The sequence below is a fragment of the Kwoniella shandongensis genome, chromosome 11, assembly GCF_008629635.2.
Source record: "Kwoniella shandongensis chromosome 11, complete sequence".
NCBI classification, from domain to species: domain Eukaryota; kingdom Fungi; phylum Basidiomycota; class Tremellomycetes; order Tremellales; family Cryptococcaceae; genus Kwoniella; species Kwoniella shandongensis.
Genome location: NC_089297.1, coordinates 326,738 through 352,778, shown reverse-complemented (window position 1 = coordinate 352,778; position 26,041 = coordinate 326,738). Strand labels below are relative to the sequence as shown.

The following is a 26,041-nucleotide window of genomic DNA, read 5'->3' as shown; positions in this document are numbered from 1 at the left end:
ATAAAGACGAAGCCGAAAGATGAGCAGTGGCAATGAGCGATGCGCGCGGTGTTGACAGAATACTATACTCCGATTTTGTAATGCATTACAACCCGAATTTTAATCGACCACATCAAGCATTAGAACAGATTACAAAAGTCCCCTTTATCCTGATCTTCTCCAGCAATTCAACCTCTTGAACAGATCCTGCCCCTGCATCTTCGATCTCCACAGTCCATCCAGCTCATACACCACATACCCCATAGCAGGTATGAGAACCATACACATCAAATCCGCCCCTGCGAGCAGCATATCGCCGCTATCCGGCGAAGACGTTCCCGTCTCAGTCGTTACGAGGTTGGCAATCTCCCTAAAGTAGACCAAACATCCAATGAAGGCAATCACTACGACGCCGATAGCGGTCCACTTAATGATCCCTCTTCCACCTTTTGGTCCTCGTGCCCTCGCTCGACGTGGGTGAAGCAAGGAGTACCACGATACTGATAGGTTGACGAGCATGAGGAAAAGGACAAAGTTGACTAACGCCAACATCCCCTCCGCATCGATAGTCTGCGCAAGTTCCGCAATGGAACCTTGCGTCATCACCACATCTGGCAAGGTTGAGAACGACGTACCTGATCCAGTGCTGAACAGATATGCCAAGCTCATCGTTTGTCTTATGACGATAACCACACCCGCAAGGTCGATGACGAAAATGATGGAACGCAATACTGTCCATCGTGTCGTCTTGATGAACAATCGTCTGACGCCGAGCAAACGCTGATCCAGAACGATGACTCTGACGATTGTCGCACAAAGATCTTTGACCCCATAGCTCAGCCGTCGAAGTCTCTCTCGGAACGATTTGCGAGGTTTCTTCTCCGACTCTGAATCTGATGACGATTGACGAGGATGAGCTGCACTTTCTAACGTCATGTGAACGAGTACCGCGATGAAGGGAAGACAGGCAATACTCCACAAGTTGATGAAGAGAAAGAAAGCAGAAGCGTCAAACGACATGTCTTTGACTAGATTGCTGAACCAGCTCCGAGTGAGTTCGAGATCGATCGGTGTCCCATCCGAAGTTGCTCGTTTGGCAAGCAACGCAGTCGATCCTGATGCGATCAAGAGCATTTCGTACATTTGTCGTGTGACTTCGATGTAGATTGCGATTGACGTCAATGAGAAAACCGACCAGAAAGGAGCGGTCTTGAGGATGTGCCAAGACGAACGGAACAAGTTGAGAGGCGCAAGTGATACACTCGAAGTGAAGAACTCGTTATCGCCTGAGTGTTGTTCGTCGGAGACTTGCTCGGTCTTCTGCTCCCGCTTGACCTTCCTCTTATCAGGAGCCTTCTCCTTTCGCCCATCCACTTTCTCTTCGTCCTTCTTCCTTCGCTCAGCAGCATCGGCTCGCTTCAACCTCTCCGTGTCCATATCCGCAACTTGAGGTTCTTCCTCGACTCTTTTCTTGCCCTGCTTCCGTTTCCTACCTTCATGGCCGAAGACGTTGGTTGGGATGCCTTGATCACCTGGGTTATCCGTTCGGTCAGGTCCGTCCAGGACATCTCTCTTGGTTTTGTTCCTCTCATCCTTAACTTCATCTTTGCGCTTTCGGTTCTTGGGGAGGTCCTGCATATTCCACTCTCGATCTTGATTACGGTTCATATACACCTGCGTTGGAGAATGCCTTCCATTCGGAAAAACGTCCTTGCCATCCTTCATGGGTGACATGAGATTGATATCCTCGTAGTCGTTCTCAGAATGAGCGGTATCATATCCCGAATCGTTGGCATCATCTTGATCGGCCCCACCGCGTCCTTTTCCACTAGGAACCTTCTGCCGTTCATTGCCATTCCTACCTCCCTGCCTCGCAAATTCCCTCTGCGCTTCAACTTTTGTCCTGAACTCATTCTCTAGTCTCTCGTTCTCCGGAACCCCATTCTCTTCCTCCCAGTCTGCTTGTCTATCCAGCATCTTTCTCTCGTATGCTCTTCTAAGCTCAGGATCTTTCTCCAGCCCCGCTGGAATGGCCTCCCCTTGCATCGATGAGCCACCTTCGACTTCGACTTGTTCTTCCATCCTGATTGGCGCGACATGTTCGTCGTCAGATGCTGCTATAGTCTCGTCACTTTGGGCGGACCAACGACGTTGTGATGTCTTGACTACTTCGGCATCACGAGTCGGTCTCTGAGCTTCCTGCCTAACCGGTACTGTTGCAATCTCTTGTCTGGACACTTCTGCAGCAAGCTCGATGGCAGCCAGTGGTCGAGATGATGGTTGGTCCCTATCGGTATTGAGAGACTTGTCCGTCTGAATCATCTGAGCTTCTTCCTCGGGCGTCAGCTCCGACACGTCGATGATTTCGCCGAGCCTTTGTTTCCTCTGAGGACGAGGAGGACTGACGCGAGTCATGGCTGCTGATCCGTCATCTGCTGCGTCTTGGTAGTTGAAGTCCGGCTTTTCCGCCACTACGAGCGGACCGCTCTGTGAGTCTGCCGGATCTGTTTCTGAGGTGAGCGGTTGAGGGATTGCTTTGGAAGAAGCCAACTCGATTGGAACGTTTGATCCACCAGCACGCTCCAACACTGGCGGCTCCATCCGTATTGGCTCTGAGTTCTCTCGTCGCTCATCACGTACAGCCATTTGCGCTGCTGCGTCGGGTCGTCGAGCGATCTCATTCGTAATGCCGATTGAGGACGACAAGTCTTCCTCCAGAGCTTGTGGGCCCATGTCCGCCTGTTTCCGCGCTATTGGGTTCAACTGTGGAATTGACTGTTCCAATTCTTGCACAGCACGCTTCGGTCGCTTCGGCAAATCCGACATGACCTGTACAGGACGATCCTCTCCATGTATCTTGTACTCTGCTCCAATGTTGACACGCTCTAGCTGTGTGGGCGCATCGGTAGAGATCGAAGGTGGATCCTCTAGCCTTTGGCTTCTGGACTCATCCTTCCCCTTGCTCTTGTTTCCACTCACGACGGGACGAGAGGTTCGTTCGTTACTCGGAACCAGTCGTGTGTCTTCCACAATGCTATCGTTGTCGAAACTTGAGGGAGTATCATGAGACTGATTACTCATTGCTTCAGTTTTTTCCAGCTGTACGTTAGGTTGCTGAGGCGGACTGGCATCCTGCATCACGATATTCTGGTCTTGTTTCGGCGCTGGCTTTTCACGCGCGGCTTCGTGTTGCGTAACACCCTCTGAAAGTGCATTCCTCCCAATCGACTCTTCGCTGGCGCTCACCAAGGGTGCTGCGTTGTCAGGCCTAGATTGTGCTTTCTCGTGAACAGGGGCATCTCCACGGCTGACTCGTACTGGCTGCTCTGACGGTACACCCTGGGCGGGAACGCCTCCCTGTCCTTTCGTCTCCACTGCCGGATCAGACAACACCACATTCTCTTTCTCCTCCGAAGGAGGTTCCGGCGTGACACCATTCTCGTCGACCGCTTTCTGTTCTTCCGACTGGGGTTCTGCTGGTTGCATCTTGCGATGAGCAAAGTTGGCTTCCAACTCTTCACGGCTCTTATCGTTCGGTCCAGCAGGTTTCTTATTGTATAGAGGTTCTACAGCACGATCATCAATCAGGTGTCAGTATAGCGTCTTTTCCAGTCATGTAACGACTGGACGAGAACTGATACAGAATTTCTGACGAGAACATGGCTGGAGGAAGTGTTGTACTTACTGCTCTGTGGTGCAGCTTTAGTCGCTTTTTGATATTTCTCCATGATAGCCTGTCGTCTCTTCTCTTCCATCTCTTTGCGCGCTTCTACCTCCTCTGGACTCTCATCAGAATCTACTTCGTCCTCCCCTTCTCCAGATGCTGCTTTCTGTTTACGTGTTGCCTTCTGGTCATCTTTCTCTTCGTTGTCAGAAGTTGATGGACCGAGCGGACGACCGCTCTTCCCTTTGCCAGATTTGGAGACGATCATATCAGCTTCTAACTCTTCCTCTTCGGCAGAGTCAGCTGCAGGATCAGACACTCCCACCAAGGGGTTCTTCGAAATCCTGGAAGTTTTCTTCGACTTATCCTTGTTCATATTGGCCAATCTCTTATCAGCCAGAGCTTGTCTCTCTTCAACTGACAATGCCCCTTCAGCTTCTTGAGCTGGTGGAGGAAGAACATGCCCTGAAGTCGTACCATTCTGGTTTGATGGATCACTCTGTGACGGCGGTAAGTTGTGGTAATGATATGGCTGCTGTTGCTGTTGGGTTCGCGGGATTCCCTTCTGAGCGTCAAAATCTTGCCAATCAGCCTGTTGTTGTCTTCCACTATCTTTCAGATACCTCTTCCCATTCTTCATGCTCTGATCACCATACCCATAACCATACCCATCATCGTCATCATAGTTGGAATTACCGACTTGTTGTCCCTTCCTATTCTTCTTAGATCTCGACTTGATATTCGCATAATCTGGATTATCAGGTCCGATCTGTCTTACCAAAGTCTGACCATTCGCGTCTTTATATTTCTGATAGATCGGCACGTCGTCCTCATCCGCATCACTATCGACCAACATCCCATCTCCATTCGCAGTAGGCTTGACTTTCTTCTTCTTCTTCATCTTCGTCTTTGGGAGAGCTTGTGGGTCTGCAGACACAGTTTGGTCGTCTGATTTATCATATGAATCTGCAGCTGAGACTTTCGCTTTCGCTTTCTTATTTTTAGGCTTGATTTCGACTTCACCTGCATCTCGATCTGGTGTTCTGGCTTTCTTTTTCTTCTTCTTTGTCTTTCCAGAATCTGCGTCGGTCTCCTCCTCATCCTGTGAAACTTCTTCAGATTCGTCGTCAGCAACTTCGTCCTTCTTCTTCTTCTTCTTTTCTTTGTCCTTCGTCGAGTCTTTCTTCTTCTCCTTCTTGTCCTTCTTCCCATCTCCAGCTTCCACTTCTTCTTTCGTGACATTTTCTCTTTCCGGATTCTCAATAACCACCCGCACTTCTCTCTGAGCGGCGACTTTCTTTGCCTCCTCACCAGTGTCGCCCTCAGCGGACACTTTGGACTTCTTGGTTGCATTTTTACCATCCGGCAAGACGATCTCCGGTTGCTCCCCTTCCTCCTTATCGACTTTAACGGCCTTCTTCTCTTTCTTCTTCTTCCTTTCTGCTTTCGTACCCTCTGCCACGTCATCCGGCTGTGCCGCTTCCTTAGGGACTTTGACTTTCGCCTCATCTTTACCTTCTCGACGGCCAGCTTCGACCACTTCAACGTCGTTGTCTTCATCTTCGCTCTCAAGAGGAACGAGCACTTTCTCGATCACTTTCTTCCCAGTATTCGGATCAATTTTCTCAGTCTCTTTGGACTTCATCTTCCCCTTTTTCTTCTCCTTTGTCTTCTTTTTCTCAGCCACTTCTACTTCGTCAGCAGTGGTATCGTCTACCACACCAACCTTCGCTTTCTTCTTCTTATCTTTCACTGAAGCCTCACCTGTCTCTTTCTCCCCCAAATCATTGAGCTTGATCCCTTCCTTCTCGCCTTTTGCCTCTTTGACCTTGGCTTTCTCCTCATCTCCAAGAATGGGCAAATCAATAGGTTGCGGAGCATTCTTATCCGTTTGACGGACTTTGTCAGACTGTGTGTCTGCCACTTTCACCTTTTCAGGCGAGACTTGTAGTGGCGGTAAGTTGATAGGTTCGGGAATCTTGATTGGGTCAGGTTTGGCCTTGCGCTCTTTGACAGGATCAGTCTTGGTCTTACGGTCATCGGGTTCGGTCCATACGCCAAGAGGGATGCGACCATTTGCATTGGGGTTCTAGATATGCAACGCGTGTTAGTGTGATTGTGTAAATGTGTTGCAGGTGAGACAGGTAAATAGAGAAGAGATAGATAGCCCGCAGCGAGCTCGGAAAGAGAAATGAACTAACCGTTGTCTCCAAGCCGGGTGCAGTCGTCGCCGCTGGATCCTCTACATACTTTGCGTTGAGGTACTACCATCGCCACAGAAGAGTCAGCGCTGAATTTCTAGACAGAACTTGAAGCATCCCGTTAGGGCCGCATGGTTGACTTACGATAGGACTCCTCTGACTCAGATCGACAGGCACCGCCGCAGAACTCTCACTCGCGACTTCTGGCTGTGCCAACTCTCCAAATCTAGTCGGATTGAACCTATCTCCAGAGGTCGAATCTGGTCCTAGCGTCTGACTGATCCCATGAACACCCAATATATCTGACAGTCTTCTCGGTCTTCTGACTTCTGCACTCTCTTCCACTTCTACTGCGTCAAGTGGGATAACTCCTTCTCCGCTTAGTGCCGGAGCGGGTACTTCACCCCCTGTTTCTGGGATCACTATAGTTCCTGAGGGAGAGAGGGGTGCTTTGATTGATATTGGGGATAAAACTGGATTAGGGACGAAGGTCGTGTATGTCGCAGCTGGCGAGACGTAGTTCCAAGCAGGTTGCCATCCCCCTTCTTCCGAGACGACGTACGATACATCGCCGACCTGCGGCACATGAGCGGGCATCTCGAATGAAGTGGCGTTAGAAGCGCCAGTGAAAGGGGTGGTTGGGATCGGAGTCGAAAGACTGGCCGGTGTCCTCGGGATTGCGATTGGGTCGCGGCCGTCATCTGCGTCGGGACGTACACCGACAACGGCTGGTATGTTCATACTGGGTGTTCGGGGCGTACTAATTCCAGCAGGTAAGAAAGGAGGTACACTCGCTCCTCCACCTTCATTATCATTCCCACCACCACCGCCACCTCCATAACCTCCTCCGGTACCGCCGTAACCTCCAGAACCTGGAGAGGGGAGGTCTGTACCCGTTGCGGAAGCAAGGGCGACATTCTCATCTATATATGATAGGTTGTACTGTTGTTCAGGATCGCTGTTCACAGTGAAGAGGGTACCGTCAGGCATAACAAACCTGCTGGACATGTTCCCGGATTGTAATGTTGGAGGCGCACTTTCTCCACCACCCCCACTACCATCATCACTACCCCCACCACTGCCTCCTCCTCCGCCTCCTTGACCGCTTCGATCTTCACCATCTTTATGTCCTTCATCCTCCCCTGGCGGTGGTGGCGGTGGAGGGGTATCGGGAGGTGTATCGCCCGGTGGCGGTTTAGGATCTTTATCCTTCTTCTTCTTCTTCTTCTTCTTTTTCTTCTTATCTTTCTCATCTTTGTCTCGTTTCGGATCACTTTTCCCATCATCTCTCGTATTCCTCGATTCATTTTTATCCTTCTTATCTTTCCTCCCCCTCTTCCCCCCCTTGTTCCCATCATCTCCCTCATCCTCATCACCACCACCATCATCATCTCCCTGATGGCTCCCCTTCCCTCCGTCTTTGACGTTCCTGGCCCGATCCCTCTCTGCTCTATTACGACGAGCTCGACCGACAGTAAAGTGGATGAGCGAGATGAAGATTGCGCCCAGGACAAGACTGACGGGGATGATAGCTTCTCTCACAGCTACGGTGGGTGAGACCATTGTGCGTGCGAGTCAGATGCGCTCAGCGCTTCCCGTACTGCGTTACGGTCCGAGTAGGGGATGAGTTGGAGTCAGTGCTGAAAAGACAGGTGGCGATCTCATACTAATAAGGTCAGTAGTGCCGATGTACGACGTTAACAGTACGAATAGTACCCTATCTCCGTCAGTATGAACATCGATGTAACAGCCTGAGAGTGCCGAGCTACACCCAGGGGTCACTCGCAAAGGAAGGCGATCGGCTCCACTGCGGACCTCGGAGACAAAGCTCAAAGGATGATTTGTTTCGCATTCTGCGCCACCATGACGGTTATTATCGTCACAGGGAAGGCATTAGTAAATTCCTCGATCGTCTCCGACAACGATACTCGGCGACCCGTTTGAGGGAGTCATGACCCGAAACCGTATTAGTACCCCGGTAAATGATACTAAAAATGCATACATTCAATGATGACAACCACCACGTACCAAAACCAATGTCAATGCCTACCAAAAATCGGAACCGTTCCACAGATTGTCGAACCGCTGTTCGCAAATCCACATCACGTCTTACTCCACTTACTCCACTTCCATCTCATCGGGACTCATCATGGGTTGAATCTGATTCAAATCTTTTGGTCAGCACCGGACTTCCATAGCATTGGACCTGACCCCACTCACATTGCTCTCCTCCAAGACCCCCGTGGCAGGGGGTGAATCGTCCCTCATTGTTTCCTCGACCTCTTGCGTATCTTCGTCATCGACTTCAGTCGAGAACGATTCACCAGATTGTTTTGGTGCAGGAGCAGGTCTCTTCGTCACGCCCGCTCCAAATAGTGTTGTCTGTTTCCCAGTCGCTTCTTTCCCCTTTACCTTTCCAACACCACCCGTCTTAGGTTTCGCTGCTGGGTTTCACGCACATCGGTCAGTGAATGACGACTGCTTGAGAATGGCAAGGCAATGCTAGGCTTGGACTCACATTTCGGAGCACCGCTGGACTCGATATTATCCACTCTCTCGAAGAAGCTAGTGCTCTTGATCGCATCCAGCGCCTTGCCTCCTCCAGAGGGTTTGGCGAACGGGTTCGATCCAGCCTGTTTCTTCGCAAATGGGTTCTTCGGTGCGGCTGTGACTACTAGGTCAGCGCGTGTACAGGTGAAATTCCCAAAGGTGGACTCACTCGACGGTTGTGGGAACGGATATTCTTCTCCCCTCTTCTTCGCAGGAGCAGGAGCGGGAAGAGCGAACTCGTTCTCCGTGTCCGCCACGCTCTCCTCTTCCAATCTCCGTCTCTTTGCCTCGGGTGACCCAGATCGTGCTCTTGTCTCTGGAACCGGCGTCATCTCAACCTCATTCCCTGGAGTCTCGGGGATGTATGTCGATACAGGAGCACTAGACATTGGCGTTGAATCACGATTGACAACGCCGCCGAAAGATCGTCTTGCACCTCCTGCGCGCGGGGCGAAATCGTTGAATTGTCTACCGTTTGTCGATGGACCAGCTCCATTCCCAACAGGAGCAGGCGAGTAGTCCTGCTGAGGTCGAGACCTTGTCTTTTTGTCCCTCTTTCTTCTCTCCTTCTCGACCTTGACTCCGTGTATTCTCTCTTGTAATCCAGGAAGATGGTAGAATGCCGCCACTTTCGCTGCCGCCTCGATCGTACCGGGATTGTGCATGAGTCGCGTGATGTCCAGTGCTCGTTGTAGGTTATCGGCTTTACATGCGCCCTGAACGAGCTGGAGCATCTCTTTGTCAAGGGCAATTTCTCGCTCCTTGACCAAGTAGTCCGCGTCGGGATCGGGCGAGTCGACGAGGTTGGAAAGGGTAAGGTGGCCGCGGACCAGACTGCGAGATATCAGTGATCGCTGCCATAGAAAAATAGGGGTGAGACGTACCTTTCCTCTAATTTCCCTTGTTGATTGTCGATATTCAACATAGGCATATGCATCTCCACCTCTTGAATCAGCGGTCTAGGGAACCAAGGCTCCTTCTCCGAGCCCTGCCAAGACGACACTTCAGCTATTTCGTTCTACCGATGCAGAATGATAGGTCGCCTCACCTTTAGGACGATGCAGTTGAAATGAGTAGCCGTCACTCCCACTGGCCAGTAGTTCTCCTGTCTGCCTTCTCGTCGCAGCGATGGTGTGTCAAGTAAAGGTACCCATCTCGCTTGTCCTGGTCGTCGATGTCGATCCAGAGTGGAAAGAAGTCCAGCAGAGTCGAAGATAGCGGGAGCCTGAGGCGAGGTCAGCGTGGTGTCAAATGTCTTTCAATTTCGATCCGACTCACTCCATCTGTTGTGAAGCCAAGCCAAGTGAGAGTGACCTTCTTCGGTAAAGGTACTCTTCCCTCTTGCAAGATCTCGAACGTTTCCAAATCCATCAATGAATATCTAAGATTTTGGCACCCTGCCGAACAATACCATATCAGCAATGTGAATTTATCGATAGCAGGATATTGACTCACCATCCAGACTTGTACCTCCTTCTCTGTGCACCACGATCAATCTCTCTTTGCCCGCCGCCATACTGATCACCTCCTCTCCTAGCCTCCAGATATATCGCTGAATACCACTGGAGCTCAAGAATCTGACAAATCCACTACTAGTAGCTACGATAACACTTCCCATACCTCCCTCCGCATTGGAGCCTCCACCCGCGGCGACTGCCAAAGCATCTTCGCCTGGTAACAACGAGATCGACCAATCCGATTGGGAAGCCCAAGAGTCATATGGTCGATAGTATATTGTCGAAGCTTGATCGGCTTCGGACGCGGAGGCATAAACAATCCCCTGTTCGCCCAAAGCCGCCATGGTGTATTTGTTGTGATCCTGGAAGTGATAACCGCGTCGGGCTGACTTGTCGTGGAATTCGACATTCACGACATTGTGCGTTTCTTGATCGGTGGCGTCGATCACTCCGATCATGTTGAATGCTGTGTGGCAAGTTAGCTTGTCGTCGTCAAGATCAGTAACAACAGAGACGCTCACCGAGATACCGCTTTTTGCTTTTGAAAGCCGTACTACCAGGTGTGAAAGGACTTTGAGCCTTGGTGACGTTGACTGCTCACTTATCAGCGTTTACTCGTCCATTCCAGAAGTACTTCAACCCATCCAAACGTACCGACTTCCGTTCTCCCTGAGGCCCACTTCTTCTCGTCGTCATCCTTGCCATAGCCTCCGTCATCATCGACGATCCAACCGTCATCCCCAAACAGCCCGTCGTCTTCCAGATCTTCGCCTTTCTCGTCAATGTCATCGTCCACCGCTTCTTCCCCAAACTCATCATCCAGCAGTCTATCCAAGTTCTTGGCTTGCACGGCCTCCGATGTATAGGGATCCGGCAAGTCGGCCGGAATAGGATTTGTCCATCTGTGGAAGGATCCGTCCAAGGAGGTGTAGGCGATGAGATTGGAGGTCGGGGAAAAGGAAAGGCCGCAGACGGCACCCTCGGGATTGGTGTGCTTCGCAATCACTTGGCGAGACTCGTTGGACCAGATGTAAATGGTAGATGAAGATGAAGCCGCCAGGTATTTTCCATTGTTTGACCATGCGATTTCGCCAATAGGCTTCTCGATGAATCAGCATGATACCCCTGATTATCGGTATTGAACATACCGCTTTTGGTCCATCATGCGTAAAGGCAGGCTGTTTGCTCCATCCGTCTTTGCTGATGATGCCGATATCTGCAGCGTCCAGGGGTGAGCAGCTGACCGAAGATGAAATACACAAAATGGTAGGGCTCACCATTCGTCCGTGTCGGGACCGCGAAATATGCTCCTGAAGGGTGCCATTGAGCGTAGCACGAGGTGCTCGAGCTGATCAGTCACATTAGCATCTGGTCTTTCAGTTCATTGCGATGAATACACTCACTCAGATTCACTGGAAGAGATGATGCCCTCCATGATTTTGAGACAGATAGGTGTGGATCCAGCAGTGTCGTACACTTTCAATTTACCATCGCATGAAGCAGTCGTCTACAACGATCATATGCTCAGCTTTGTTGAATCACTTCGTGTTCATCGAAGCTGACATACCAAGTATCTGCCTGATGGGTCCCATGTTGCTGATCGTACGGATTTGTTGTTGTCAGACAAAAGCGATACTCTGGTCGTATCTTTGACATGGACAATCTTGACCAGCAAGTCACTACATCGCTGTCAGCTGCTGTAATATACGAACAAGCCAAGCGCAAACTAGCTGAACTTTTGGACTCACTCGCTGCACACCGCTACTCTCTCTCCAGCTTTGTCCACGCTGACCCATCTTATCGGTACACCAGACGATCTGGTGAGGAAGCCATCAAACTCGTTTTCAGGGTATGAGAACAGTCGTACGATATTATCGACAGACGCTGAAATTAGGTGTGTGTTCTGGTACGCTTAACGTCAGCTGCAGACTAGACATTCAGTCATTTCAGGCAGCTCACTGAACAAGTAAGGGAGGTGACAGCGTCGGAATGGTTGTCGTGAAATCCTGGTTCTGAATCCGGATCATCTGCCTTATGTATTCTGACCAAACAGTCCGAACCACCAGTGAAGATCGTGCTAAGCGGGTGAAGTGACGCATCATATTAGCGATCCGGCACAAGGGTGGGAGAACATTACGAGTAACTCACGCTCCGTCTGGGGAGAAACAGACTCTCGTCACGCCCTTTAGATGACATGGGACCGAAGTGATAGCGTCCGGAGAAGGTTCTGCCATCTTGTGCAGAGTCGTGAGTTGTAGCTTGTGTTGCTTTGCAGCTGTATATATCGTAAGAAAAAGGACATGCAATGATTGATCATTAGATTGACTTTTGTGACGCGACGCGTTCAGCCCATAGCCATCATTGAATTGTGATAAGCGAACGGGTGATCTTTCTGTAATTAACGCCACGTCAGACAGTATTTGGGGATTTCCGACTTTGCTGTTTCATACAAGTAGTTCATCGTTGTAATCACAATTCTAACTTCTGTGAAGCACCAATAAACACAATCAAATCATCACAATGTCGCTCGCCACTATCGTCTCTCGGAGCGCTTCAAGACGGCTGACTCAGACCGCTCGGATCGGTGTCGCTTCTTTCTCCTCTTCCTCTTCGTCCTCTTCATCCTCTCCTGCGTCTTCCTCTACCCCTAAACCGAAAAAGGTCAAGACCGCCAAAGGTGAGCCTAATCGACACTCACAACTTCTTATACTTCAGTACTGATATCCTTCCGTTAGCCCTCTCATCATGTCTGCCCGGAACAACACTCACCGGTCTTTCTATCCTTAAAGACAAACCCGATCCTGTCGCACTTCCAGATGATCAGTATCCTACGTGGCTCTGGACATTATTGGATGATACTAGCAAAGCCCACAAGGCGGTGGAGAACGAGGTGCATCTCAGTCAAGAGGGACAGCAAGGGTTTGATGTCGTGAAGGAGAAGAGAAAATTGAAGAACCTGTAAGTGCCGAAGTGACGAGGTCAGGACCAATGGACTAGGCTGATTGTATGACGTTCTGAATGTATAGCAACCGGGAGAAGATCAAGGCTTCAAATTATCTTAAATCTACAACATAATGATCATTAATGTATGATTTGGAGCTATGAGTGCGTGTCGAACCTGGGCTCTGGGGACGCAACAAGGATTTAGATGGCCGGCTACTTGAAACCTTCTAAACCACCGATAGACTGCAGGTCGAGTCGCTCTCTCGCAAGTGAAGGACAGAGAAGATCGTAGAAGCTATGTCTGGCAAAGTAGGCGGAAATGAACATGGTAGCTGTAGTGATACGTGGTCTCATCTCACCCAACCCCCACCTGGTATACCGATTCTTGCAGCTAACTGTCTATATTGCTCCGTTGCCAACGCCGACGTTCTCGCCCATAATATCGTGAGAGCCACAATGAGGAACAGGAGGTTTGCAGTCTGCAGACACATCATCTGATCAGTCTTTGCCTTCACCTACGCTGTAGTCGTTCGTGGATGAGAGATAAAGAGACGACATACCACAAATTCCCAGTAATCTTGCCGTTCTTTCTTGATGACTTTCCCGCAAGCTTCCCAAGCTGGTACTTCTCCGCCTTGTGAAGATGTTGAGGGACTGTCGGCTTTGGCGGCAGGGATACAATGTAGTAATCGTCTATTTCCGAATGGCAGACAGAAAGGTTGATCGAGCTGCAAATGGGGAGTCCGTTGGTAAGTATCCTGCAGACGTATTGAGCGGTTGCGTGGTAAAGAGACCAAGGTTCCTCTTCCTCCACACACCAGTATGTTGAGATGACCGCGCCACTCACCTCATCACGAGGACACGGCGAGCATTCTCCGAACGGTCTACAGACCAAATCACCAGCAGGATGAGCGACATATTCAGGCTTTTTGCCCTTCTCGGCTCTGCCCACCAAGTTACTCGCTTCGCTATCTAGGCGTGATGTGTAGATCCATCTTGAAGTAGAGGACGATTGTACGGGATCGGCTAGGACCGGAGTTGAAAAGAGGAGGAGGGAGAAGATGAATGAGAGGACGGTGGATCTACTGACACGAGAACTAGCTATCAGTCACCTAGGTTGCATAAGTTGTGCTCAAGACAAGAGATGTACTCACCGTGACGAGTCGTTATGTCGTAATTTCATGCTGTGTAGATATGTAGTGATGGTTTCTCGTGTCCAATTTCTTAGAGATAGATGCATTTCAACTCAACAACAACATCCCATCATACGCGAGGCATCATGACGGTAGATCCAACGGACATCACCAGACGGACATGACGTGGCAAACTTCTGGAGTAATCGTTATCAAACCCTCCCTTCCTCCTAGCTCACGCGTCGTCGTCGTTGGATGATGATCTCGACTGAAGCTCAGTGACCACATCTATCCAACTCTCCACTTACATTCGATTATTGTCCATATTACCTCTGTGTCACGCAGAACATACTATCCTCGGCCTTCAGGAAACGCAATTGAGACAAAAGCAACAAAACATCACGATCCCTCCGTTCCCCAACTACCGATCATCCTACACACCTCCGCTTGAACAGCCATGGCCGTAGCTACACAGAAGCTGCCCAAGGCTCCGTCTTCGGGAGCAGGCAGCATCAAAGTGAGCAAGAGCATCCGATCAGCACGACCAGAGGGCTCAGAACTGACCAAATTCGCCTCTTAGACGTACTACCAGAACAAGATCGAAGCTGCCGAGTTGGACATCAGCAAGAAGACTCAGAACTTGCGACGTTTGGAAGCTCAGCGAAATGCGCTCAATACAAGAGGTATGTCAGCTTCCTTAATCGCATTGTGGACGTAACAAGTAGCTGATTCTCATTTGTTCGACCAGTCCGATTACTACGTGAGGAGTTGCAAGTGCTCCAAGAACCCGGAAGTTATGTGGGAGAGGTTGTCAAGGTTATGGGGAAGAAGAAGGTCCTGGTGAAGGTTCAGCCTGAAGGCAAATATGGTGAGTCAGCTAGATTATCGCACAGTGTAGCTGGGAAGCTGATTTTGTTCTGCTTTGCAGTTGTCGACTTCTCTCCTGATATCCCTATTTCCGCTCTTACACCCAATCTTCGAGTCGCCCTTCGAGCCGATTCATATCTCCTCCACTCAATTCTTCCCAACAAGATCGATCCTCTCGTATCCCTCATGATGGTTGAGAAAGTTCCCGATTCGACATATGAGATGGTTGGTGGTCTCGACAAGCAGATCAAGGAGATCAAAGAGGTCATCGAATTACCCGTCAAACACCCCGAATTGTTCGAATCTCTCGGTATCGCCCAACCTAAAGGTGTCCTGTTGTACGGTCCTCCCGGAACAGGAAAGACATTGCTTGCAAGAGCAGTCGCCCACCATACAGATTGTCGATTTATCAGAGTATCCGGAAGTGAATTGGTTCAGAAGTATATCGGAGAGGGAAGTAGGATGGTCAGAGAACTGTTCGTGATGGCAAGAGAACATGCGCCAAGTATCATTTTCATGGATGAGATCGATTCGATCGGTTCTTCGAGAGGTGGTGAAGGTGGTGGTGGAGGAGATTCAGAAGTGCAAAGAACGATGATGGAGTTGTTGAACCAGTTGGATGGATTTGAACCGACCAAGAACATCAAGGTAGGTTGATCAGCTCCATTTCTGCCACGTTGCGATCTGAGCTGACAACAACCATCATTCTACAGGTCATCATGGCTACCAACCGTATAGATATCCTCGATTCAGCCTTGCTCCGACCTGGACGTATTGACAGGAAGATCGAGTTCCCTCCACCCAACCCCGAAGCACGAATTACCATTTTGAAGATTCACTCGAGAAAGGTACGTTTAGCTCCTGACTTTTCCATCAGACTTTCACGCAATACGTGTGGGTGTGGATCTGCAAGCTGACAAACTATTCACCAGATGTCCCTGCAAAGAGGTATCAACTTCCGATCGCTGGCCGAAAAGATGGGCCACTGTTCAGGTGCCGAAGTGCGAGGTATCTGTACCGAAGCTGGTAAGTCCAAGTGCACCACTTCAGCGCAGCTCGTGGCTGACTCAATGAACGAACGTAGGTATGTACGCCCTCCGAGAGAGACGGCAATATGTGGGTCAGGAAGATTTCGAGATGGCGGTGGCAAAGGTTTTGAAGAAGAATGCCGAGGGGAACATGAGTGTGAACAGGCTTTTCAGCTAGAATCGATCATCAGTAGTAATGAATTGCATGACATGGAGATTGCACGTGCGGCCTGTTGTCGGTCGCAGAAGAGACTTTGCAGAGCTGGCAGATTGATGAGGCTAGGGCAAGAACAGAGCGATGATTGATCCGGAGGTAGAACGTTGGATCGAGACTAAAGCCTAACGAGTCCGCTGTCCAGCAAGAAGCGTTGGATTGAAGCGACTTGCAGGATGGAATCGGGACCGGCAGGAGAAGAGAAGCATATATACCACAAGGAGGTGTACATCGGACACTCTACTACGCAAACAGCTTGATGAGGTCCGCTTTCCTCAGCGTGTACAGCCAAATCCGCGCAGATTCAAACATCGCAGTCACATCGCTCTTTATCTGACCTCTTCTCCACTACCTGCTCCTTTCCCATCCCCTCTCAACTCTATACCCTTGCCGCCTCCTTTCGTTGCACGATTCGCCTCCTCTCTTACTCTTTCCAACTCTTCATCGCTCGGTCTAAAATCTGATGGGTCAGGTGCGAAAGATGACATTGTACGAAGGACGAGGTCGACAGATGATAAGAAGGAGTTTGTGGCCAGACGAAGGAGTCGGACGGTCGTCGCGGCGTAGTCACTACATCGATAGATGAGAAGTCAGTACCGTCAACCAGCAGAGTTAGGAGTATCGTGACGAGTTGGATGTTTTTCGTTGCAGCGGTAAAAAGGAGGGTCCCAACGAAGACATAGGGTCTTGAAGTATTAAACGGAACGACATGTAGGATAGCCCACGAATTGTGACTAGAACCACACTCACACGACCAAGACATCCCCTTCAACTTCTATTTCCCTCGAGACGAACGTCCCATTCTGTTCTCTATCGACTTCGAGCGCTCTTTGGGCTACTCGAGCATGTTCAGGAGAGTGGAAAGGGACACGGAGGGTACTACAGCGGACAAACATGAGGTTCGACTCAGTACATGTGCTTGTATTGCCTCGAGTTGCAAGTCCAGTCCGAGCGACAACGAGGTAAATTGCCCACAGGCAGTAGTCGCCGAGGAAGTGGATTAGAAGTTAATTGTAGCATGAAATGGAGGAGCCACTCACACGGTGTGCCAACCTTCTCTTGATGGACCTGCTTCGGCTTGTTGAGATGCCATGCTTGAGACTTGAATTCAGATGGAGTCGTGAATGTACGGTGCAGAGAGAAGAGACGCAGAAGGAGATCAAGACCGACTATTTTGGCTTGACTTGGTTGGAAGTGGAGGTCAACCCGGACGGACGAAGGAGTTGGTTGACACGATTCGAAGCTATCTATCTGTTGTTCATTCTCGTCCTTCACCATCAATACAGTGAGTCTCAGAGACATCAAAAAGAGCAATTCTCCTCACCCGGATCAAAGATCACACATACCCATATACCGTAGTAGATCGTAAAGGAAGGTTTGCAGGATGATCAAGGTATGTCTTGCTGTATCTCATTGCCACCCTCTTCTCAACCATTCTGACTAACTCGTTGACTATTCTTCGACTTCGTATCACCCTTCACTCTGTCCCTGTCCATTACAACAATTATCGGTCCTCGTAAATCCATCAACGATATGGGTCTACTCAATTACTGTGCCGTATATCAACGCCATCGCTTGCTCTTGATCCTTCCCTCGACTCGACATATGTCTGCGTATTCAGCTTTGGTCGGTTAAGAAGACCGAAGAGGCGGCAGCAAAGAAGAAGCCAAAGATGACGGCGGCGCAATTACGAGTGCAGAAGGGTGAGTATCGCGTTCTATACTATTCCTCAAGGAGAAACAGTTGCTTGGCTCGAGACTTGATGATGATGGAGATATGCTGACTGATGTACCGTTATCTTCCTTGATCCATCTGTCGTCGCATAAACATATCCCGAATCCTTCGACTGTTCTGCGCTTTCTCTCGCTACGTCCTCACGTGCTGCTCCTTCACCCCTCTCACCCATAAACAAAATGGGAACTGGACTTCTCACATCCGGCTGCGAAACGCTCCGCTACGCCTCACACAGACCTGACCGAGCTCGAACTCCCTACCACCATGACCACCCATTTCCCCGACCCTGCCGACGTCCTCAACTTCACACTGACTATCACACCCGACGAAGGGATTTACAAAGGCGGCGAGTTCAAATTCACTTTTGCGATCAATGCCAATTATCCACATGAACCGCCAAAAGTGAGATGTACCCAGAAGATCTATCATCCGAATTTGGATCTGGAGGGGAATGTCTGTTTGTGAGTGCTTCTTCTCTTCTTTGTATATAATATTGGATGTCGCGGGCTTGGACTGTTCGTCGACGCTGTACCAAGAGGGATCGGAAATCGTTCGTATGGAAGGCAAGTGCTAACACGGTGGCTCCTACTCCGCAGAAACATCCTGCGAGAAGACTGGAAACCCGTTCTTAACCTTTCCTCCGTCATGATCGGTATCCAGTATCTCTTCCTCGAGCCGTAAGTCATTGTTCCCCTACTTGTGATACCGATTCAATCTGACGAACACTGATCGCTGATATTCCACCTTTCAGTAACCCTGACGATCCACTGAACAAAGGTGTGTACTTTACGCATGTCGCTGTTGACGATGCTGCAGACTACGTATACTGACCTTTTTCGTTTGCTTATCTTAGATGCCGCTGAAGATCTTCGACGTAATCGAGATGGATTCGTTCAGAACGTCAAGACATCGATGCGTGGCGGGACTGTTCGAGGCGAATCGTTCGATCGAGTCCTTAAGGCGTAAATCGCGCAGAGAGCGGCGTGACAGGACGAGATGACGAAGACGGAATGACATGTCTGAGGACTCGTAGTCGCGAAGAGGACCGGACGATATCGCAGGAGTATTGTAGACTAATGATATATGCAGAGATGTACATGGGTCAATTCCATTGTCCCCTATGAACTGTTAGGGTATGATGACTAAGCTGTACTGATGCTGGGTATCTATCTATGCTGCGCTTCCCTCCCGATTCTGGGAACAAGCTCTACTCCTGTGGTCTTACAACTTTTGCGAAGGTGGCAAGATCTGCTTCCTCCCACTCAACCATTTTCTCACTTTTGCTAAGCTGTAATAGAAACTCTTGACAGGTCCAGCTGTGAACAGCCCTTTTATGGATTGTCTGAGAGCTGGTCGCCCGATGATTCTTCGCAGTTCTAGATCGCAAGCATCAAACAATAATCAGCTCACGGCCCATTCTGATCCCATAGACTAGATCTTGAGGTTGATCATACGCGATGTTGCACTCACCTTCTGAAACGGCTGAAGTATAAGTCCAATCTTGGACAGGTTCGAACCAGTTTGCTGCTTCTCTAGCCGTACCAAGGTTGTTATGCAATGGCGCATAATGTCTCGCGACAGCTTGCTTGAGGTTTATAGGCATGTGAGTCGCTAGAGATGCAGCATGTTGCGGTGTATCGGGTTGCTATCCCATCGCAACGCCATCAAGGCGTCAGCTCTTTGCTCCATTGCCTTTTCGATGAGTGGACAGCGACAACTTACCACGATCACTTCCTCTCCTTCACCTTTCCAAACCCATTCCGCATCCACATCAGACTTCTCCTCCTGAATCTCCCAGCTCAATCCCAAATCTGTCAAGAAAGGCCCATACATTGCTCTAAAACCCTCTCTCGCTCCATCCCCTTTGACGATATTCTTCACTTTGTCCGGATTCTCCGCACCGGGGACACTCATCCTTGGATCACCTGAATAACTCAACCCTGCAATACGTTCCCACAGTTCATCCTCTGTGAATTCTGGTGGAGAAAGAATGAGTGCGACACAGAGTGCTGAATGGAGGTTTGATTCCAAGGCGGAAGAAAGGGATGGAGCGGTTGGGGAGAGTAGGAGGGGTAAGACGGGTTTGTGTAATCGCCCAGAAAGGTAGAATGTCGTCCACTCTTCAAGATCGCGTTGGAGAGTAGCAGAAGAGATGACCCCGTATTTGACGTCCTGAGCCATAGCAAGTCACAATGATCTCAGCTTAACGCGCAACAAAAGCTCAAGTACTGGGAAACAAGGCAACTCACCAAGCCATTCACGTTCACCATGGTAACGTACCATACTCCTGCTCCATAGCTCTCTTGTGCCCAAGCTATCCTCTCTCCGCCCATCAGACGCGCGTACAGAGGATAATGTGATGGGTTTTGTTTCAAATTAGTCGTGTGGAAATCGACCGCTGATGGTGTGGAGAGGAGGAAATCTGTCAGCGGTGGAGGCTGTGAACAAGACAGTCGTCAGCTTTACGCCCGTTACATACTGGACAGAAGGGGCCGACGCTGAGCCTTTTGTTTGAGTGAGTGGACACTCACATCACCTTCTTTCCGCTTGGCTTGCTTCATTACTCCGCTACCGTATGCTACCGCCCAGTCAATGGGAGCTTCGAAAGTATCGATAACAGGTCGAAGACGATCATATGATACTTGTTGAGCCGGTGGGAGTGCTTTTTTGGTAATCTCAGTCGAGTAGTGTCGAATTGTCAGTCTGACAGCCAAATGAGTTGGAGCTTGTCCCAAGGATATGTATCGAGAAGATCGCAGCGGAGTATCCGTTGTCGACGTCGTGAAACGAGCGGACGAGCTCGATATGGTGAGGTTCCGACATGACAAGGAGTGAGGCGCTATGACTCGCCGAGCTATCAGAGCTCTCTCCGTTGCTGATCTGACCGTTGACCTGAGCGACATCTCGAGCTGTAAAGTATGGTCCTCGTCAGTAGTCAAAGTAACAATGATCACAATATAGGCATAGATGCATGACGAGGGGGACAGAGAAAGTGGAGGGAAGGGAGGGGAAGGTGTGCCACATTGACGATAACTCCGATTGTATGGGGCAGCATCAGTTCATATCGCCGCAAGAGAGCAGTCGCGAAGTCACCTCCTGTCCGGAATTCATGTTCATCAACTATAGACATTTATCTTTCGTCCTTCCTCTAGATAGATAACGTTCCAAACACCAGCTCATACCTGTCCAACATGTCCTTCGGCGGCTTCGGTGAGTGTTCATCCTGCTCGTGAGCCGTAGCATGTAGCTAAACCTGATTCCTCCTTGTGTAGGTGCCACCTCCACCGCTGCAAAGCCGACCTTTGGAGGATTCGCAACTCCCAATCCTCAAGCTTCAACCTCGGGCGGTACTTCCCTCTTCGGTGCAGCTCCACAACAGCCCTCAAACCCTTCGACCTCCCTTTTCGGGAATACCCAGCAACAGCAGCAGCAACAACCCGCACAAGGCGGTAGTGGTCTCTTCGGATCAACTACCAACGCACAATCACAACCTCAAACAGGCAGCTTGTTTGGTTCAGCACCTGGAGGAGCAACCAGTAACACGGGAACGGGGTTGTTCGGGTCAACTAATACCCAGCAAAACCAACAACAACAACAAGGCGGAGGCGGTCTGTTCGGTCAATCTCAACCACAACAGCAACAACAGGGTGGAGGAGGATTGTTTGGAAATGCAAGTACGAATACAGGTGGAGGGTTGTTCGGTCAGACCCAAGCGCAAAAACCAGCTGGAACGGGTCTATTTGGTTCGACAACACAACAACAGCAACCCTCCAGTGGAGGATTGTTCGGCTCGACAGCTCAAAATCAACAACAACCAGGAACACAACAAGGCGGTGGTCTATTTGGATCTACAGCTCAACCCACACAAGGAGGCGGACTTTTCGGATCCACGGCTCAGCTGTCACAAGCGGGCGGTCTATTTGGCTCGACAACGCAGCAGCCGCAACAAGCGGGCGGATCGAGCTTGTTTGGTGGAGGAGGTGGATTTGGACAACAATCGCAAGCAGGCCAACAACAGGGAGGATCGAGCTTGTTTGGCAGTACGGTTCAACCTCAACAGCAACAGCAGCAACAACAGCAATGTGAGCCACCACCTTGCATTTGGTCTCAGTTCAGATATATTACGGTGCTGATAGTCATCCGACTGCAGGGGGTAACTCGTCGTTAGCTGCGTCCACGTCCAACTCAAATCCATTCGGAATCAAGCAGGAGGTAGATATTGAGACGAGAATCAAGAACGTGCAAAGCGCTTGGGACACAAATAACCCAGACTGTCGATTCAAGGTGAGCTTTGCTAGACTTGAGCTTGGGATCTCAGAACGAACAATGACTGATCCTGTAACCGTAGTACTTCTTCTACAATGTCGTCGAGGAGGGCACAGCTGGAAGATATGGCAGACCAGCGGGGGCTAACGATGATGCTAAATGGGCAAAGGCTCTGAGAGATAACCCGGACCCGAATAGGTAAGCTCGAGGTCCCCTGGAATGTAGGCTTCCCGGCTCATCACAAGATTGAACTCCAGCATGGTCCCTGTACTGGCGACTGGATGGGCGGATGTGAAGAAGCGAGAACAAGCGCAGGAAAATCTTGCTAGCGTCCACCAACAACGCATCAAGGTGAGTTGTACAGAAATGTGAATCAAGTCGGCAGCTGATGATGATTTACTCTGCCAATCAGGAGATCACTCAAGCCCTTTCCCATACTCGACAAACATCATTATCCGCATCTATCAGATTACAAAACCTCCAAGCTCGTCAAAATCAATTGCAACATCGATTGATCCATCTCGCCGCTCAGACTCCCCAATACATCCCTCTGATCCAATCGACCGCGTTCAGACAAGAAGAAGCCGAGATGCAAGCGCAACTTGAGAACGTGAAGGGGGAGCTGGAGGGCAAGGGGAAGAATGTGATTCGTGCCGGATTAGGAGGAGCGGGAACGAGTAAAGGTAGATTATTGGGTCAATTGAACGAGCTTTGGGGCCAGCTTGAGGAGATCAGGAGGAGAAGAAAGACGAGAAGTTCAGAAGGAAGGGATGGTTGGTTGGCAGATGAAAAGGCTCTGGCCGAAGTGGCAGATGTGAGTGAAGCGACGGTGTGGTGTATGCAAGTGGGGAGTCAGTTGCTGACCATTCTGTTCATGTGGTTTTCAGATCCTCGCAACACAGCAAACGGCATTACAGAAGCTTTCGGGGCTGGTGCACGACGCAGTGTTCGATGCGGAAGTGATGCGTCAGGGTATGGGTCTGATCTCGAACGGAGAGAGATGAGGGACAGTGCATATACATTTTATGATTGTTTTGACGATATGATAATGATGTATAGCTGTTGCTGTACCACCTGCGATACGTTCCTGTGAATCCACCTGCATGGAACATTGGCACGAGTCAATGAGTTGTGGTCAGTCACCCTTTTTGTTCCTCGCTTGTGTCTGTCTGTTTCCCGCAAACGGAGCGCGCCACGCCACGTTACTCCCCGTTTTATTTCACCCAGCTGCTTGGACCTGAACGCGAGGGGTGGTCGCTTTCTCCTCTCAACATTGGAATGCTTGTCCGTTTGTTCGTTTGTTGCTTGCATCCTATCACGACGCAACTTATAGATGTCTCTGACGACGATTTGACGACCTACTCAACCTCCCGCGGCTGCGAGCGAGTACAGCTAACCCGCCAATTGGTGTGACACCGCTCCAACTCGTGTGTGCGTGAGCGGACCACAACAAAATCGTCTGTGCGCCGAAAACGTCCGCCTGGCTGTGAATCAAGAACGACCTCTCTACTCCTATAACAATATCTGGCATACAATACACGTTGCCTACTTCTACTGTCTAAGCATCATGGATATCGATTCTCCCCCTTCGCCCGAATTCCCCACCGACTCACATTCGACCCACAAACATCTCGAGTTACCTGGATTCTCAGCATCTTTCCCCCTCCCCTTCCGAGTCCTGTTCCTCGTCGGATTAGCCCAATTACTCTGGGCTGTGAACTTGCATATCCTCTCTTCGTTGGGTCTGGATACTAGTTGGATATTAGATTTGAGGGAGGAAAGACCTGTATCAGAAGATGATGAGGGATTATTAGCACTGGATCTAGGGAACGGCAGTGGTGTCGAAGGAGAAACGATTGAACTGGGTGAAAGACATCTTCATCATCCAAGATTAGGCAATGCGATTTCTTTGGACGACGACCGAGAACCTGATACACCAAAACGACCTACCGCATTGAATTCGATAGCTGCTGGGGGACGTATAATCCGACCACCAAGTAACAAACTACATGGACCGATATACAAGCTTTTCTTGCTTTATACGTTATGGTGCGGTGGGGGTTGGTTATTGTTCAGATTGTTGAGTGGGGGCGAAGAAGAGGAGATGGAGAAGTGGAGAGTGATACCTGGTTTGTTGGCTCTGGGCGTAGGAGCGGGGGTGGTCGTCCCTTGGAGAGGAGTAGGAGAGAGAGAACGAGCGGGTCTGAGAAGGTGAGCTCGCGATCATAGAACAACCCTCGACTCAATCCTTCCCGACAAAACATCATCTCGTCTGTCGGCTCGACCACTTATGAGCGGCAGACATATGGTCAGATGCTAACATGAAACTCCTTCTACTCCTCTCCAGAGCAATGAAACGTATCCTCCTCCCGCCCCTCTCCGCTCCCGTGTTCTTCTCAGACGTCATCCTCGCCGATATCCTTACAAGTTTCGCCAAAGTCCTCGGCGACATGTGGATCTCAGCTTGTCAGATATGGAATGGGGGTATCACGCAGGGGAGAGTGAGCCAGGCCGGATGGTCAAATTGGGTCACATTGGCTATGGTCAGGTGAGTGCTGGGTTTTGCTTTACGTTGTGGATGTTGGAAGTGGCATGTTGCGTCTCAATGTGCACCGACACGCGGATGTGAAGGCCGACGATGATAGTGCATGGGCCGTGCATGGGCCGCAAAATAGGAACTTTCGCTGATAACTTTGTCCGTCATTGTCTAGTTTACCGTACATGCTGCGGTTCCGCCAATGCCTGCTTGAGTACTACCAATCATCCTGGACATCCACTCGACCTCTCGCCAACGCCCTTAAATACTTTTCAGCCTTCCCCGTCATCTTCCTCTCCGCTGCTCAAAAAGCAGTGGTCAAAGAGATCGCCCAGTCCAAAGGACTCACGGTCCAAGAACTGGGAGAGAAACACGATCGATGGTTTGGAGAACATCGTCTTTTCAGATTATGGTTATTGGCCGTCTGTGTCAATTCAATGTTCAGTTTCTGGTGGGATGTGGAGATGGATTGGGGATTAGCGTTGTGCGAAGTGGATAATTGGTTAGGAGCGAAAGTAGGAGGTAAGAGGGATGGTACGGGATTACTAGGAAGTCCAGGGCTTGGAGCGGGGATTAGACGAAGGGGATCGACCCACGACTTAGGGTTATTGGAGAGAGTCAGGAGGTTGTTTACGAGACCCCAAACTGTCAATCATCAACGATCGCCTTGTCCGACACCTGGACCTCAATTCCCTGATTCTCCACCATCTTCGCGCTTAGCTTCCTCGTCAGCCGGAACAAGCTCTTCTTCTTCCTCTACTTCTCCCATCTCGACGAGATCTATATTCGCTTTCGGTCTACGACAAACACTCCTTTTGCCCGACCCGATAGTCTATCATCTATTCACGATAATAGACCTCGTCTTGCGATTCACATGGTCTCTTAAACTTTCAAGTCACCTACATACGATCAGCGAGATTGAGAGTGGAGTGTTCATGATGGAAGCGTTGGAGTTGATACGAAGATGGATGTGGGTATTTGTGAGAGTTGAATGGGAGGCGGTCAAGATGGGTGAAGTGGCCAGGTTCGGCAGAGGTGGTGGAAAGGTAGTTTGGGAAGAAGCCAAGGATGATGATAGGGAGTAATTAAGGGGTGGGAGGGTTTTGGACTTTTGACTATTGGCATCATTTCATTTCTCGCACAAGCGAGCGTACTTAGATATTTGCACTTATAGAAAACTTGCATTATGCTACAACATTATATGGTCTGCCATGCGGAATTGTACATTGAGTGCTTCGTCGTGTCGTAACATGCGATGTGTGATGGTCAAGACCCCTGCACTATTGTTGTTCCTTGTCGATCGCCAACTTGTTTGATCGCTTGATCCACCAGCTGAACTATGAGCGGCTCGTTTCTCTTCTTACATCCTCCAAAGCGACCATTCGTAGATTACCATTTCCGCCCTAATGCTTTCTGTAAACAGATGCGTATTAATCAGCGTCTCTTTCCCGAATTTTGGCCCATCGGCA

At 50.0% G+C, this 26,041-nt stretch overlaps 10 protein-coding genes across 10 annotated transcripts; 5 read left to right on the top strand and 5 right to left on the bottom strand.

Moving 5' to 3' along the window:
* Positions 1 to 144: 144 nt before the first annotated feature.
* CI109_106017 (uncharacterized protein) lies at positions 145 to 7,407 on the bottom strand (the record flags this gene model as incomplete). Its single annotated transcript, XM_032005091.1, has 4 exons — positions 145 to 3,545; positions 3,665 to 5,732; positions 5,845 to 5,907; positions 5,989 to 7,407. The coding sequence occupies 4 exons, from the start codon at positions 7,405 to 7,407 to the stop codon at positions 145 to 147; spliced, it is 6,951 nt and encodes a 2,316-aa protein (XP_031860603.1).
* Positions 7,408 to 7,962: 555 nt separating this feature from the next.
* Positions 7,963 to 12,085, bottom strand: CI109_106016 (uncharacterized protein; the record flags this gene model as incomplete). The annotated part of the gene is made up of 17 exons (XM_065967760.1): positions 7,963 to 8,004; positions 8,065 to 8,288; positions 8,363 to 8,515; positions 8,564 to 9,228; positions 9,279 to 9,382; positions 9,443 to 9,619; positions 9,673 to 9,791; positions 9,850 to 10,317; positions 10,373 to 10,444; positions 10,506 to 10,950; positions 11,000 to 11,067; positions 11,129 to 11,199; positions 11,255 to 11,358; positions 11,419 to 11,530; positions 11,600 to 11,754; positions 11,811 to 11,928; positions 12,000 to 12,085. The coding sequence occupies 17 exons, from the start codon at positions 12,083 to 12,085 to the stop codon at positions 7,963 to 7,965; spliced, it is 3,183 nt and encodes a 1,060-aa protein (XP_065823832.1).
* A 286-nt stretch (positions 12,086 to 12,371) lies between these two features.
* CI109_106015 (mitochondrial 54S ribosomal protein mL54) lies at positions 12,372 to 12,926 on the top strand (the record flags this gene model as incomplete). Its single annotated transcript, XM_032005093.1, has 3 exons — positions 12,372 to 12,528; positions 12,587 to 12,809; positions 12,878 to 12,926. The coding sequence occupies 3 exons, from the start codon at positions 12,372 to 12,374 to the stop codon at positions 12,924 to 12,926; spliced, it is 429 nt and encodes a 142-aa protein (XP_031860605.1).
* A 218-nt stretch (positions 12,927 to 13,144) lies between these two features.
* Positions 13,145 to 13,977, bottom strand: CI109_106014 (uncharacterized protein; the record flags this gene model as incomplete). Its single annotated transcript, XM_032005094.1, has 4 exons — positions 13,145 to 13,273; positions 13,355 to 13,522; positions 13,642 to 13,876; positions 13,949 to 13,977. 4 exons carry the CDS (start codon positions 13,975 to 13,977, stop codon positions 13,145 to 13,147), a joined length of 561 nt encoding a protein of 186 aa, XP_031860606.1.
* Positions 13,978 to 14,384: 407 nt separating this feature from the next.
* Positions 14,385 to 16,000, top strand: CI109_106013 (26S protease regulatory subunit 8; the record flags this gene model as incomplete). Its single annotated transcript, XM_032005095.1, has 7 exons — positions 14,385 to 14,444; positions 14,508 to 14,610; positions 14,676 to 14,795; positions 14,856 to 15,442; positions 15,508 to 15,642; positions 15,727 to 15,820; positions 15,879 to 16,000. The coding sequence occupies 7 exons, from the start codon at positions 14,385 to 14,387 to the stop codon at positions 15,998 to 16,000; spliced, it is 1,221 nt and encodes a 406-aa protein (XP_031860607.1).
* A 365-nt stretch (positions 16,001 to 16,365) lies between these two features.
* On the bottom strand, positions 16,366 to 17,129 carry CI109_106012 (uncharacterized protein; the record flags this gene model as incomplete). Its single annotated transcript, XM_032005096.1, has 3 exons — positions 16,366 to 16,606; positions 16,787 to 16,915; positions 17,077 to 17,129. The coding sequence occupies 3 exons, from the start codon at positions 17,127 to 17,129 to the stop codon at positions 16,366 to 16,368; spliced, it is 423 nt and encodes a 140-aa protein (XP_031860608.1).
* Positions 17,130 to 17,708: 579 nt separating this feature from the next.
* CI109_106011 (NEDD8-conjugating enzyme UBC12) lies at positions 17,709 to 18,736 on the top strand (the record flags this gene model as incomplete). The annotated part of the gene is made up of 5 exons (XM_032005097.2): positions 17,709 to 17,739; positions 18,006 to 18,231; positions 18,367 to 18,447; positions 18,522 to 18,547; positions 18,624 to 18,736. 5 exons carry the CDS (start codon positions 17,709 to 17,711, stop codon positions 18,734 to 18,736), a joined length of 477 nt encoding a protein of 158 aa, XP_031860609.2.
* A 255-nt stretch (positions 18,737 to 18,991) lies between these two features.
* On the bottom strand, positions 18,992 to 20,673 carry CI109_106010 (uncharacterized protein; the record flags this gene model as incomplete). The annotated part of the gene is made up of 5 exons (XM_032005098.1): positions 18,992 to 19,146; positions 19,241 to 19,415; positions 19,493 to 19,942; positions 20,020 to 20,208; positions 20,302 to 20,673. The coding sequence occupies 5 exons, from the start codon at positions 20,671 to 20,673 to the stop codon at positions 18,992 to 18,994; spliced, it is 1,341 nt and encodes a 446-aa protein (XP_031860610.1).
* A 288-nt stretch (positions 20,674 to 20,961) lies between these two features.
* CI109_106009 (uncharacterized protein) lies at positions 20,962 to 23,040 on the top strand (the record flags this gene model as incomplete). The annotated part of the gene is made up of 7 exons (XM_032005099.1): positions 20,962 to 20,980; positions 21,043 to 21,852; positions 21,921 to 22,054; positions 22,119 to 22,234; positions 22,294 to 22,387; positions 22,449 to 22,850; positions 22,924 to 23,040. 7 exons carry the CDS (start codon positions 20,962 to 20,964, stop codon positions 23,038 to 23,040), a joined length of 1,692 nt encoding a protein of 563 aa, XP_031860611.1.
* A 563-nt stretch (positions 23,041 to 23,603) lies between these two features.
* Positions 23,604 to 25,657, top strand: CI109_106008 (uncharacterized protein; the record flags this gene model as incomplete). The annotated part of the gene is made up of 3 exons (XM_032005100.1): positions 23,604 to 24,247; positions 24,384 to 24,584; positions 24,748 to 25,657. 3 exons carry the CDS (start codon positions 23,604 to 23,606, stop codon positions 25,655 to 25,657), a joined length of 1,755 nt encoding a protein of 584 aa, XP_031860612.1.
* Between the last annotated feature and the right edge of the window lie 384 nt (positions 25,658 to 26,041).